Source organism: Bos mutus, chromosome 13 (assembly GCF_027580195.1).
Source record: "Bos mutus isolate GX-2022 chromosome 13, NWIPB_WYAK_1.1, whole genome shotgun sequence".
NCBI lineage: Eukaryota > Metazoa > Chordata > Mammalia > Artiodactyla > Bovidae > Bos > Bos mutus.
Window position 1 is genome coordinate 22,391,374 of NC_091629.1, and position 12,131 is coordinate 22,403,504.

The 12,131-nt window shown below is 58.9% G+C and overlaps 1 protein-coding gene across 1 annotated transcript; it reads right to left on the reverse strand.

Annotated features, from left to right (window-relative positions):
• Window positions 1-568: 568 nt before the first annotated feature.
• PCIF1 (phosphorylated CTD interacting factor 1) lies at window positions 569-11,785 on the reverse strand. Its single transcript, XM_014478757.2, is given in 18 exon segments — window positions 569-1,077; window positions 1,162-1,337; window positions 1,437-1,530; window positions 2,144-2,328; window positions 2,407-2,493; window positions 2,619-2,791; window positions 3,631-3,793; window positions 4,843-4,942; window positions 5,205-5,288; window positions 5,381-5,528; window positions 6,176-6,330; window positions 6,451-6,581; window positions 6,723-6,796; window positions 6,799-6,859; window positions 8,024-8,148; window positions 8,239-8,381; window positions 9,756-9,931; window positions 11,657-11,785. Coding segments are annotated over 16 exon segments (2,106 nt in total). The 5' UTR covers window positions 8,363-8,381; window positions 9,756-9,931; window positions 11,657-11,785; the 3' UTR covers window positions 569-851.
• Window positions 11,786-12,131: the final 346 nt, after the last annotated feature.

Here is a 12,131-nt window from a genome sequence, read left to right on the forward strand (position 1 = left end):
CCGGCCAGAGGTGCACCCTGCCCCACCTCTGTAAGTACAGTGGCCCAGGAGGGCAGACTCGTGGGGCAGCAGCCTGGTACCGAGAGACGGCCAAGCTGAGGAAAGTGGACAGCACCTTCAGGTGCTGCTTCCTCCCCAGCCCCAGGGGCGCACTGGCCCCACGCCTCAAGGTCCTCCGCGCACAGCCAGGTACTGGCACCGAGGCCAACAGAGCCCAGGTGCCCTGGAGCCGCACTTCCTCCTGGCCCTTGACCGTAAAACAGCCGGCTGCCCACTCAGTGGTGGCTCCAGGCATCTAGGTTTCTACCAGCCCTCCACTCCCCAGGGGTGTCAGTGAAGCTGCTGCTGGCTGTGGGAGCTTGGGGCTTACAGGTGGTTGACGCTGCCTCTGGACCCTTCAGACTTCCTGGGCACAGCAGGATGAGAAGCTAGATCCTGGAGCCCGGGGCCAGGTGTGAAGGCCCAGAAGTCATGAGAAGGTGCGCCTGGATGTGCAGTGGAGGGCTGCGGTCCTGCGAGTGGCTCCAGCTTCCTCAGCCTGCTCTGCCCTCAAGACCCTCACACGTCCTCAGGGGGGTTTCTGTATTTCCTTTTACAAATGAAACAAGGTGGCAACAGGATGGGGTGAGGAAAGGGAGGGAGGGCCGGACGGGGCTATTTACAGGGGGCCTGGAGTGAGTGTGAGGTGGGGAGTTGGGGGGACGTGGGCAGGGAGGGGGCGCCCTGGCAGAGCCACGTCTTCCTATGTCATCGGCAGCCGCCCCACGAGGCGGGTCCTGGGGTCCACTCTGCCCCCAGAGCCCCAGCAGTCCACAGCAGCACCCAGGAGCTCCTCCTCCCCGCAGGCTGTGTTAAGTGGAGTGCGGCTCTCGGCTCGGGCCCTGGTCCCGGCCTGAGTCCCGGTCCTTGGCCTCTGAGGATGCGGAGCCACTGGAGCCATGACTGCGCCCCGACTGTCGGCAGGTGGCACTCAGCTCCTGCAACCGCTCAGGTGTGGGCCCCCACTTGGCGAAGCCGGGCTCGTTCTGCAGGAAGAGCACGGCCGTGTTGTGGACGGCCTTGTAGTGCATTTCCTCCCTGCGGGCAAAAGCAGTGGCTCAAGGCAGGGCCCAGCAGGGTGAGCCCAGCCCGGCCCTCCCGCCTCGCCCACCCAGCACCCACTTCTTGCAGACGTGCTGGGAGCCACTGCGGTACTCGTGCTCGAAGGCAGGCAGAACCAGCTGGTGGCGCTTGAAGCGGCTCTGCTCCATGCGGGTGAGCGCTGGGGTTGGGGGTTCTCGCCACTCAGGGATGAACACGATGAAGGACAGGGGCTCTGGCGAGCTCTCAAGCAGTTTCTGTGGGAAGGGTCCCAGGGAGGGTATCAGGGGCTTGCACTCCAGGCCACTGGCCCTCAGGCTTGCCAACCAAGCCCCCACACCCAGTCACACACCCACCTCAAAGTGAGAGACCATGGCGTCCATGAGCTCCTCACAGAAGGGAGGGTTGGCCTCGAAGGAACCGCTCAGTGGGGAGAAGTCCAGGCAGGGCCTGGGGGAAGAGGCAAGCGTGTAGGTCCCACCAGGACCCAGCCCCTCCACCAAGAACAGGTGCCACCCCCACCACAGGCAGCCCTTTGGAGACAGGGCTCTGGTCAGGCCAGGGGCCAAGGGCCACCCTTGGTTTGTCCTGGGACAAGAGGTGGCCCGCTCTGTTGAACAGCTGAGGACAGAGGCTCAGGCTTGGGGGCCAAGTCCACGGAACTGGTTAGGGGAGGAGGTAGGGCCCAAACCCAGTGGTGACCAGGCTGCCCTCCCGCTGGCCTGGCTGCCTCCGTGCCCTATCCGCTCACTGTGGGACCAGGTGCTCCGCCTCCTGACCCAGGATAGTTTACTGAGCGCCACTGGCTGGGTCAGGGCTGGCATAGGTTTCCAGACCTGCAGCAGCGTGTCCACGGCCACGGGGCTGGTGACGGGAGGCAGGGACTCCACCTGAAACTGCTCAGGCCCCAAGCCCTCCAGCATCGGGAAGCAGCTGACCCCGGTGGGCTCTGTAACCGCCCAGGCCCGAAGCCCCTCAGCATCAGGAAGCAGCTGACCCCGGTGGGCTCTGTGCCCTGGAGGACACTACCCAGGCAGGAGGCCGAGAAGCATGGGGCACTCACCCGCGGGAGCCGAAGTAGCCGTCTGTGTCAGGAAAGGCGGAGCAGTACTGGCGGAAGTAGCAGTTGAGGGGCGAGGCGAAGCACTCGAAGCTGACGCCGAAGAGTCGGTGCAGTGCCTCGAAGACGTGCACCGGCAGCGAGCCCTGCAGGCCTGTGCCCTCGTAGAGACCCACGCCGAACATCATCTGCGGAGCGGCTGGCTCAGCCTCGGGCGGCCTCCCCGCCCTCCGGGTCAGCCCGCCCCCAGCCGCCCCGGCCAGTACCTGGTACCGGCGAAGCAGACACCAGACCCGGGGCAGGAATCTCTCAAAGGCGGAGTCGTCGATGCAGCTGTAGCGGTAAAGGAGCCACTGTGGGGCAGAAAGCAGTGGGCTTCAACTGCAGCCCGCCCACTGCCGCCCCCTCAGCAGACTCCAGCTGAGAGAGGGCCGGCCCCGCGCGCCCTCCTGGAGCCGCCTCCCGCCGTGGCTCTTACCAGCTTGCTGAAGTAGTTGCGGCTGACCTTGACCATCTCGCCCTTGTAGCGGACGCAGACCACGCTGTTCTCCACGTGCATCTCCACGCTGGGCATGGGGGGCGCGGGCACGGCCAGCCGCACTGGGTAGCAGTACACCAGGCGGGGCTCCACCTCAGGCGCCTCCACCTCCTCTGCGGGCAGGAGCGCGGGGAGGCCGTCACCCTGACAGCTCTGGGCCCACCCAGGCCAGGCGCTTCCCACGTGTGTCCCAGGGACCAGGAGAGGTAAGTCCCATCCGGGGAGGAGTGAACTGCAGCTCAGGGACGTGACGTGACATGAAAGTCGCTCAGTCGTGTCCGACTCTTTGCGACCCCATGGACTATACAGTCCATGTAACTCTCCAGGTCACAATACTGGAGTGGGTAGCCTTTCCCTTCTCCAGAGGATCTTCCCAACCCAGGGATCGAGCCCAGGTCTCCCACATTGCAGTGGATTCTTTACCAGCTGAGCCACAAGGGAAGCCCAACAGCAGCTCAGATGGTTCAGTAACTAAGGAGACAGCTAGGCAACAGGCAGGAGCAAGAAGCGGGGGTCCACATCAACACACTCTGAACCCACTCAGGCCACCATACCTTGGGGCCTGGTGGGCAAGCTGTGGGTTTGCTGCCATGGAGAAGTATGAGAACTACACTGCCTGCCTCCTAACCGTCATGAGACTGTGCATAGGGCTCTTCTGGGGCCCAGCACTTGGAGGTCCCCGGATCCTCACACGCCCCTGTGGCTAGGTGTCACCCCTCAGAGAGGCTTACAGAGGACGGACGTGAAAGCAGGCCGCCTGCCTATCTCCCTGTCTGTCTCTCGCACCTCCAGCCCTCCCTTTCTTAGCACTTCTGTTTCCCGGAGGGCGCGGAAACCCCAGAGCCAAAGGTCACAGCAGGTCCCACTGCTGGGAGAAACGGGCCTCCTCGAACCAGTCCATGGCCTTGAAACTCAGCCTTACTTGTCCCTTCTGTACCACCTGGTGCCCTACCTGGGATGTTGTTTTCCTTGAGGATGGCAAGGTGCTTCTCTCGGATCCGTTTGACGTACTCCAGGGAGATGTGGTAGATCTTGCTGCAGATGCCTTCCACGGAGTCCTTGGCTGCAGCCGAGACGTGGGGGCCACACTGCCTCCGGAGGTGTTCCAGGCGGTCCTGAGGGGGAGAGACTCCTGGTCAGGCTCCAGGGGCTGGTGTGGGAGGGCTGTCAGATCCCAACTGTCCTCGTCCTGAAACAGGCTCTGCTACTTACTAACTGTGTCACTTGGACAAATCCCTTGGCATCACTGAATCTTATTCCTCAACAGTTAAGGCGACACAAAATACTTACCTAACAAGGCAGTTTGAATATTAAATGCAGTCATTCCCATTAAGGATCTGCCATGCCCTTGGTATACAATTACGTATCTAATAAAAGCCAGCACTTACTACTGGGGTTACACTAGGGCAAATCTCTTGCTGGGGAAACAGACAAACCAGGAATAATCCCTGCTTACAAGGCATCTGCAGTTTATGGGGAGAATGGCTGTTGTAAAACAGGCTCTCTGGGCACTGCAGATGTGGATTTGCGCCTTCAGCGATTTGTAAGGTTAACTGTAGGCCTTTGTAATTACGCTGAATTGCACATGTCACAGTGATGGGTGAAAATGAGTCACTCTTGCTAGTGAGGTCACCTACCTTTATCACTCTCTACGTGTCAAGTACACAGTTACTATCGTGAAGTGCGAAACCTTGTCTCTTGTGAAAAATGGTCCTGAAAAGAAAGCCCATTGCTAGTGCTGGTGGAGAGTTGAAGAGTGATGGGTTTGGGCCAGAAAACAGAATTGTTTTGGACTATTAAAGTGGGCGGTTGAATCTGGTGGTAGCTCTGAACTGCAGTAGGGCCGCACACACCAAGCAAAGGCAGTCTGTCCATCTGTTTTCCAAAAATCTAAAGGGAGGTGTTGGAACATTCATTAAGTTGAAAAGGCAGCTTACTTTGGTGTGTGGCCAAGCACAGGATTCCAGTAAGAACCGTAACAGAAGTGTTCTTTGGGAGAAAGCCAGGAGCTGAGAGGAACAGCTCCACAGACATGAGTTGGGGACTTGATGAGTGTCAAAGGTCGGCCGAATGCACAGGAGACGGCTGCCATGGGGGCCCGCCTGGCCTCGGCAGGCAAAGTGGGCTTCTTGGAAGCAGTGGCCTTCCACCCAGGGCTACTCACCATGTAGTCCTCCTTGGAGGCAGAGTGGTCCTTCCGCAGCCAGCTGAAGGTGTCCTCCACATTCCACTTGACCACCTTCCTGCTGTCAGGAGACGCGCTCCTGCCAGTTGAGGGCGCATAAAAAGGGGCTGGCTGTTAAGCACCCGCTGCCCACTCCTTCCTTCTCCCATTCCGCTGCCACTGGTGTTTGGGCATCAACACCCAGGCTGACAGTGCAACCCTTGCTGTCTGAGGGAGCAGGCCCCACTCCAGCCACCAAGCGTCATGACCGGGCCCCAGGGGTGGGCCTGAAGGCCCAGGCCCTCCCCTCACGCTGGCCGGAGACCCGTCACACTGGGCCAGGAGACAAGAGCCCAACAAACCTGGACTCGATGAGCCGCCTGGCCGCCTCTGCGTACTTGAAGAGCAGACGCTTGGCCTCCTCCCGGAACTTGATTCGGGATAACCTGGGTCAGAGAGCAGGGAGTGAGCCTGACTACCCTGGCCTGGGCACACACACCAAGAGGCTGGGGTCGGCTGGCCTGGCTGGGGGGCATACCTGATGGGAATGTCATTCATGATTTCGCGAAACATGGAAGGTGACACCACCGGCTCACAGTTGCTTGGCAACAGGGGGTCAGAGCCTTTGTCCACAACCTTGCGCTCTAGCATCCAGCGGTTGAAAGATTCCCGGGGGGGCTCAATGCCTGTGGGACAGGACAGTAGATCAAAGTCCAGATTCAGTCAGCAGGCGCCATGGGGCGGCACCGGAGGCGTGGTGTGGGCACCAGAGGTGCCACAGTAAACAAGGGACAGCCCCCGCTATGTCAGGAGCTCAGTCCCAGGCAACATCTCCCGAAGTGTATTCTGAGAACTGCTAGTTCCATAAAAGGCACAAGGCGTAACAACGCAGGGACGGATGGATTCTGTATCTCAGCCAAGTTTAAGCCGGCTTATTAATAAAAGCTACAGTTTACTAAGCACTTACTCCCTGGAGTAACTGTGTGAGGGGTAGGTGCTCGGCTTTTTACGCCCTTTAAGATACATAAAAAGGCTGTGAGTACTGCCTGGCAGACAGTGCCTAGTGCCTATTTTTTGTTGTTCGGGTGTTGCTGATGCTACGTAGACACCCTTATGTGGACTACCGCTACCTTACAGGTGAGAGAACCTGAGTGCAGAGAGGTTGGTCAATAAGCCCAAAGTCACAGAGCAGCAGTTACTGGAGCTGGGACCCCTACAGAACACAGGCGCAGCCCCTGGGTTCCACGGTGCCACTCCCTGAGCCCCACTGGCCAAGCCCCAGCTCCAGCTCATGGTGAGCGCACACAAGGCAGGTGGGCCCGGGAGGCAGTACCCTCTCGCTGCTGGCACAGCTCCCGGTAGTGCTGCCGGAGCTTCAGGATGAGCTGGGAGCGGAGCAGCTCCACCTCAGGGTGTGGAGGCAGCACCTCCGAAGGCCCCCGGTGCTTGATGACCGCGTTGGTCTGAATGTCCAGATCCCAGTACACCCTGGGGGCACAGACAGAGCAATGAGGAGGCAGACGCCCTGCCTGCTTCCCTCTCCGCTCCCCACACACACACAGTCCTGGGCAGGCCAGCCATCCAGGATGCGCAGCAGCAAGGACTCACTCTGTGGGTCGGAGGAGAGCTGCCTGCTGTTTATCTTCAGGGCACGTGCCCCAGATCTTCAGCGTTGGGGTTCCTGGGATGCTGGGGGAGCTGGGGACTGACGGGCCCGTGGGCGTCATGGGGATTTCAATCTGGAGTAAGAATCAAAGGTCTGAGGTCAGGGGAGCTGGCCGGGCTGCACCAGTGCGAGCCCCACCTCCTGACTGACTGCCGAAGCCCAGCGCACAGGGGCCCTGCCAGCTGCCTGCCCGCCCCAGTCCGCTGACACTCACCTTGGGCTTCTTCACGCCATTGCCGCTGGGCTGCTCTTCCGAGAGCTGCCGCTTTCGGGGCTTGTTCTCAGCCAGGGGCTTTCCACCAAGCTTGAGTCTTGGGGCAGGGGGGTCGCATTCAGCCCTAAAGGGTCCGACTGGTGGAGGGAGACCAGCAGAGTTGCAACCAGGGCCGGCGGCTTAAGAGCCCCAGTACTCGAGTCCTGGCCCCCTCCCGCCCCTAGTCCTACTCCTTGGAGAAGAGCACAGGGGCTGGGGTGCAGGACGAACACTGGGCTCCGCTCCTGCAACTGTGCACCCCAGGCCAGGGCCTTCTCCTCCCTGGCGGGCCGTGCTGAGCCCTACCTCGCCTCTGAAAGCATGATTTAAGGGGTCAACGCAGGTGACCAGTTTAAAACGCCGCCTGGCATGAGAAGCAGAATGGGGGGATTCCCTGGCGGCCCAGTGGCTAGAACTCTGTGCTTTCACTGCTGAGGGCGAGGGTTTGATCTCCAGTCAGGGAACTAAAGATCCTGCATGCTGAACAGCATGGCCAGAAAAAACCAGAACGACAGGAATAAAGGGGAAACTTAAGAAACACTTGGAACTCCTGTGGTGATACTGAGAGTATGAGTGTGACGGCGGACAGGGTGCAAGTCCTGCTCTGCCTCTTACTGCCTTGAGGTCTTGGGCCAGTCCCTTCCCCTCTCTGAGCCTCAGTGTGTTCATCTGCAAAATGGGGGTGGACTGTGCCCAGAAAACAAAGTCTGCCCCAAGTGACAGGGACCCAGACAGACGGCCCACACCCACACGTCCCCGTCACGTCAACACGGGCTCCCAGACAGTGCTGCTCACCGCTTCCCACTTTCACTCAGCTAACCTCACACGCTGGTTCTCGAGGGAGCCTTCCCTGTCCCCCCGCTTCCCTAGACCCGCTCAGCACCCCTGCTAGGCTCTGACCCTGTTTTCCTGTGGGTGCTACACTGTAATCCGGGGCGCCCCCAGCAGGCAAGGGCAGGACTAGATCTACCTTGCTCACGACTGCATCCCAGGCACAGTGCCCAACGTGCTACCCAAGCGCAACAGCACCCCCTCACAGAATCATCTTCCTGTGTCCGACAGTCTCTGCTACTGGAGGACAGCTTCCAGGTGGGCAGGACTGTGTGTCTGTCTTGCTGGGCACTGTGTCCCCTGGCCCTGACACAGTGCCAGGTGAGTTAACAGCTGCTCAAGGTACATTTGGGGAAGGCCCAGATGCCAGAAGCCGCTGAGACACCACCCGGCCCCGCCCCACCCCGCCCCGCCCCAAGGCTGGCACTCACAATCACGTCGTGCTGGCCAAGCACAGGCATCTCCCACAGGGACTGGTTGGTGAATCGGTTGAAGTAGTAGGGACGGTTCTCCCTTCGGCTCCAGCACTTCTCCCAGCCTGCGTGCACCAGCTCCTCTGCAAATAAGCACGGAATCCAGCCAGGGTCACGGCTGCTCCTGGGCACCCTGCCGACCCCACTGCCCTGCCACGGCCCCTCGCTGGTACCTGGGAGGTCCTGCACCAGGCGGATGGGCTTTGGAGAACAGGGCTGGCTCTGACTGGAGGTGCCGGGGGAGTGACTTAACAAGGATGCTTCCTCCCGGGGGCTGCCGTGATTCTCATTGGCCATCTCAGCACCCACACGGGACCTGCCACACAGAGGACTGAAAGGTGTCAGGGCCAGCAGGGCGTGGAGGTCGATCCCCCCCACCCCGCGACTGCACCTGAATTACAGTCCACCAAGGGCCCCAGTGACCGCCTACACCTGTGAAGCCGATCCAGTCCCATGCTGGAGGGCCAGCCTGCTGCCACAGGAGCCCTCAGGCCTACGTTGCTGTTCCCTCAACTGTCAAATGGGGGCGCTCCCGTTACTCTTTTGGCCTGGAATTCTCTTTCCCCATCCATGTCTCTGCCTGGCTTACCACTAGGTCCTCCATCCTCCAGGAACCTGTCCTTCGTTCCCTTCCCCAAGCTAGGCGGTCAGAGTCCCTCCCTAGGATTGTAGCACTCAAATCCTCTGGTCCATCAACTCAGTTTGCCCCCCTCCATTAGACTGTCAGAACTCCCAGGCCTCAGAAGTGGGTCCAGTTTGGCTCTCTCTGGCGCTCAGCAAAGTACCAGGGACCAGCAGAGCTCTATTCATTCTGCGAATGTTTACCAAGCACCAAGCACCAAGAGTGGCAGACAAGATCAAACAGGGTCTGCGCCTGAGAAAGTTGTTCCCATAAGAAGCAGCAATAACTGCTCCTCTTCCCTTTTCCTACCCAGTAAAATCTAACTGGAACACAGCCCAGAGCAGGAAGGAGTATGGCTTCAAATTAGATGCCTCCTCCTAACTACAGACCAGGAAGGTATCTGTTGCTAAAAGAACCAGTATGGCTGAGAAGGAATTCCGAGTTCAGTCCTTCATAATCCCCAGGTGAAAATTTACTTTAAATGCCCACAGAAGGGTCAGCTCCTTCTGATTAGCATTCTCTATTACCCCACCCAAAGCACTCTGGCACAAGCCTCAATGGCCAAAGTGGTTCCCAACCCGGCTGTCAGACTCCTAGGGGGGCAACTGAGATCAGGCTGACACTCCGAGAGTTGTTTCAGTGTTGTAACACCCAAAAGAAATCAAACGTTTACCCACAAAGAGACCACAAAGGCATAAACACTGGTTTTTCTCTGCTGCTGAAATTTTATCAACTCATTGTGGCCGCATTGATTATTTCATGATGATCAGAAGCTCTGATGTTGTTGACAACAGCATAGCAATCATTGGGTGGTGGTTTTTATTGTACATTCAGTCATAGACATCATTGTTAATTTGGAAAAGGCAAAGTGGTCACTTCGTCTGTACGGTTTGGCAGCTAAAAATGCAGGGAGCAAGAGAACACACAACAAAAGGGGGCCAGGATAACAAAAAGGCTTGGAACCACCAACCAAGGGAAGCTGCCTTGGTTCTCTGGGGAAAAGGATGCCCTGTGCCTTAGGGCTGACCCCCAGGTCTCAAGGCTGAACAAGGTCCCTCTTTCTCTCACCCTCTGGGGTCTGCAATGCTAGCATGAGAGGGTTTTCTTCTCCGGCCAGATGGACCCCCACGTCACCGGGTCCCACAGAGGCAGTGGGGGGGGGCCTGCAGGAAAGCACAGCACAGGAGGATGGGCTGGTCAGCAGTGGAGTGGACCGGGGCCCAGGGGATTCCTTGCATCAGCAACTGCAGAGCAAACAGAAGAAAAGAGTCGCAGACCTATGAAATGCTGTAGAACAGGGACAATGGCACGAGAGGCAAGGAGAGAGCACGTCGGGAGCCCCCAGGACAGGGCAGGACACACTGCGGGAGACATGGGGATTCAGGGGATGAAAACAGCATTTCTCAAGCTTCCCAACAGCCAACAGGTTCACCTTCACGGACTCGCAGCCCACACAGTCCCCCAGGGCCGAGGAGGGACCTGAGCCTGCTTTAATGCTCTGCTCTGACGGTTGTCACATTTTTAATAAGTATTTAACAAAGGGCCTGTGCTTTCATTTGGACACTTGACACCACAAATTGTAAGCTGGTCTGGCCAACCATAGTACTAAGACAAAAGTGAACAAACATACACATCGCGGATCAGGCGCAGCCCCAAGCCACCTACAGTGAGTGAAAAAACACATTTCTTTGAATCAGGTCTTTAATTCTAAAGACAATAAAATATGCAAATGCATTAAACAACAGAGCGTGTTCTCCTTTATTGAAATACTTTTCCCCAAGCAATACTGTGTGATACTGGTGCAGCAGATAGGTCAACTATGCAGAGAAGGAACAAGCAGTTTAGTGGCCTCACCGTTTCGTGAGGCCAAACCATGACACAGCAGTGTTTCCAAAACGAGCTGTGCATCAGAAACACCAGGGAACTTGTTTAAAAAATCCTCAGATTCCTGTCCGTCACTCCACATCGTAGAGAAACGGGGAGGGGAGGTACACAAATATCTGTATTTTTCACACACACCCCCCAAGAGTGGGGCTGGGAAACCGGATGACTAATTTTCTCACTTTACACCACTTCAAATCTTTACCAATTTTGTTATGATTAAAAAGCTTTTTAATTTCCCAGGTGATCTGGATACAGCAGGTCGATGGCTAAAACACCAGGTCTGGGTTTGGACAGACCCCGGTTCCACACGCTTCTGCCATTTTCCGACTTCTAATAAGAATCATTCGGCCTCTACGGTCTCAATGCGTAGAGTCTACCACATTGTACACTCTCAGTAGGAAATAACTGCTATTACTAAAAGAACGTTTTTAATTTATCTTGTGGCTTCCCGACCCCCAGGCATACCGCAGTTCAACAGTGCCCAGCAGCTTAAGGATAAACAACTGTATCTGCGCAACCACAAGAACCCACCAGAAGGTGAAAAAAACTCCGACTCCAGGATTGGAGGGAGATGGGGCGGGATCATCCAGTAACGCACCAATCAAAGTCCTCCGACCCAGTAGGGAGGCGTCAAAGGGCTCCCAAAGTGCGCAGGCGCGGGGGGCGCGCGAAGGAGGGGCTGGGCCGACTCCCAGCGCGCGCGCACTTTCCCCCTACCCTCTACCGGGGGCGGGCTGTTTGGCGCGCGCGCGCCGGCCCATCTCCCGGGCTCCGCCCCCCGCCCCGCCGCGCGCTCCCGCCCCCGGGCTGAGGCGACTCAGAGTCGGCGCCCGACACAAAGGCGGTGGCGGCGGCAGCAGCGGAGGGGCCCTAGAGGCCGCTCCGCCCGCGCTCCCCGGACCCAACTCGCTCATGCAGGCCACCGGCTCGGCCGCCCACCCGTGGGCCTAAGATGGCGGCGGCGGCAGAGACGGGACAAGCGGTAGCCCGGAGCGGAAAGCGCCGGAGGGGCCACCGCCGCCTGGCTTCGGAACCCCAGACCCTGGCGCGGCTCGCGGCGGACCATGGCTTCCTGGGGCTCTTACCTGCCCGCAGCGGACTCGAGGGGACGCGGTTACACGTTCTGCTCGACCGCCCGTTTTGCCGCCTCCGCCTCGCCCTCCCCAACGCCGCTGCCGCCATCTTGTGTCCCGGGCCGGGACTCCGCGCTGCGCATGCGCTGGTACCGCCTCTGAGGGACTTCGCCGCTGCCGCGCCGCCATCTTGAGTGTGGCAGGACCGGCCGGCTCCTTAGACCCCGCTTGCTTTGGGCCCCCTCCCTTTCTCCCTTGTCCTTCCCTGCTGTTCCAAACGGGTCTAAGGGGCGGGAGGCAGCTTTGCAGGCCCTGGGGTGTGGACTGAGGAACGAACCCACAAGCACGTGTCCTGCCTCAGTTTCCCCCGCGAGCACACCCGCCTGGAGAAATAGGGGGTGTTCCCCTAGGATTTGGGTGGGCGGTGCGGCTGCAAGGTCGAACTGAGTATGCGCACCAGGGGGCGCGGGGCGGGTTTGAAACTTGC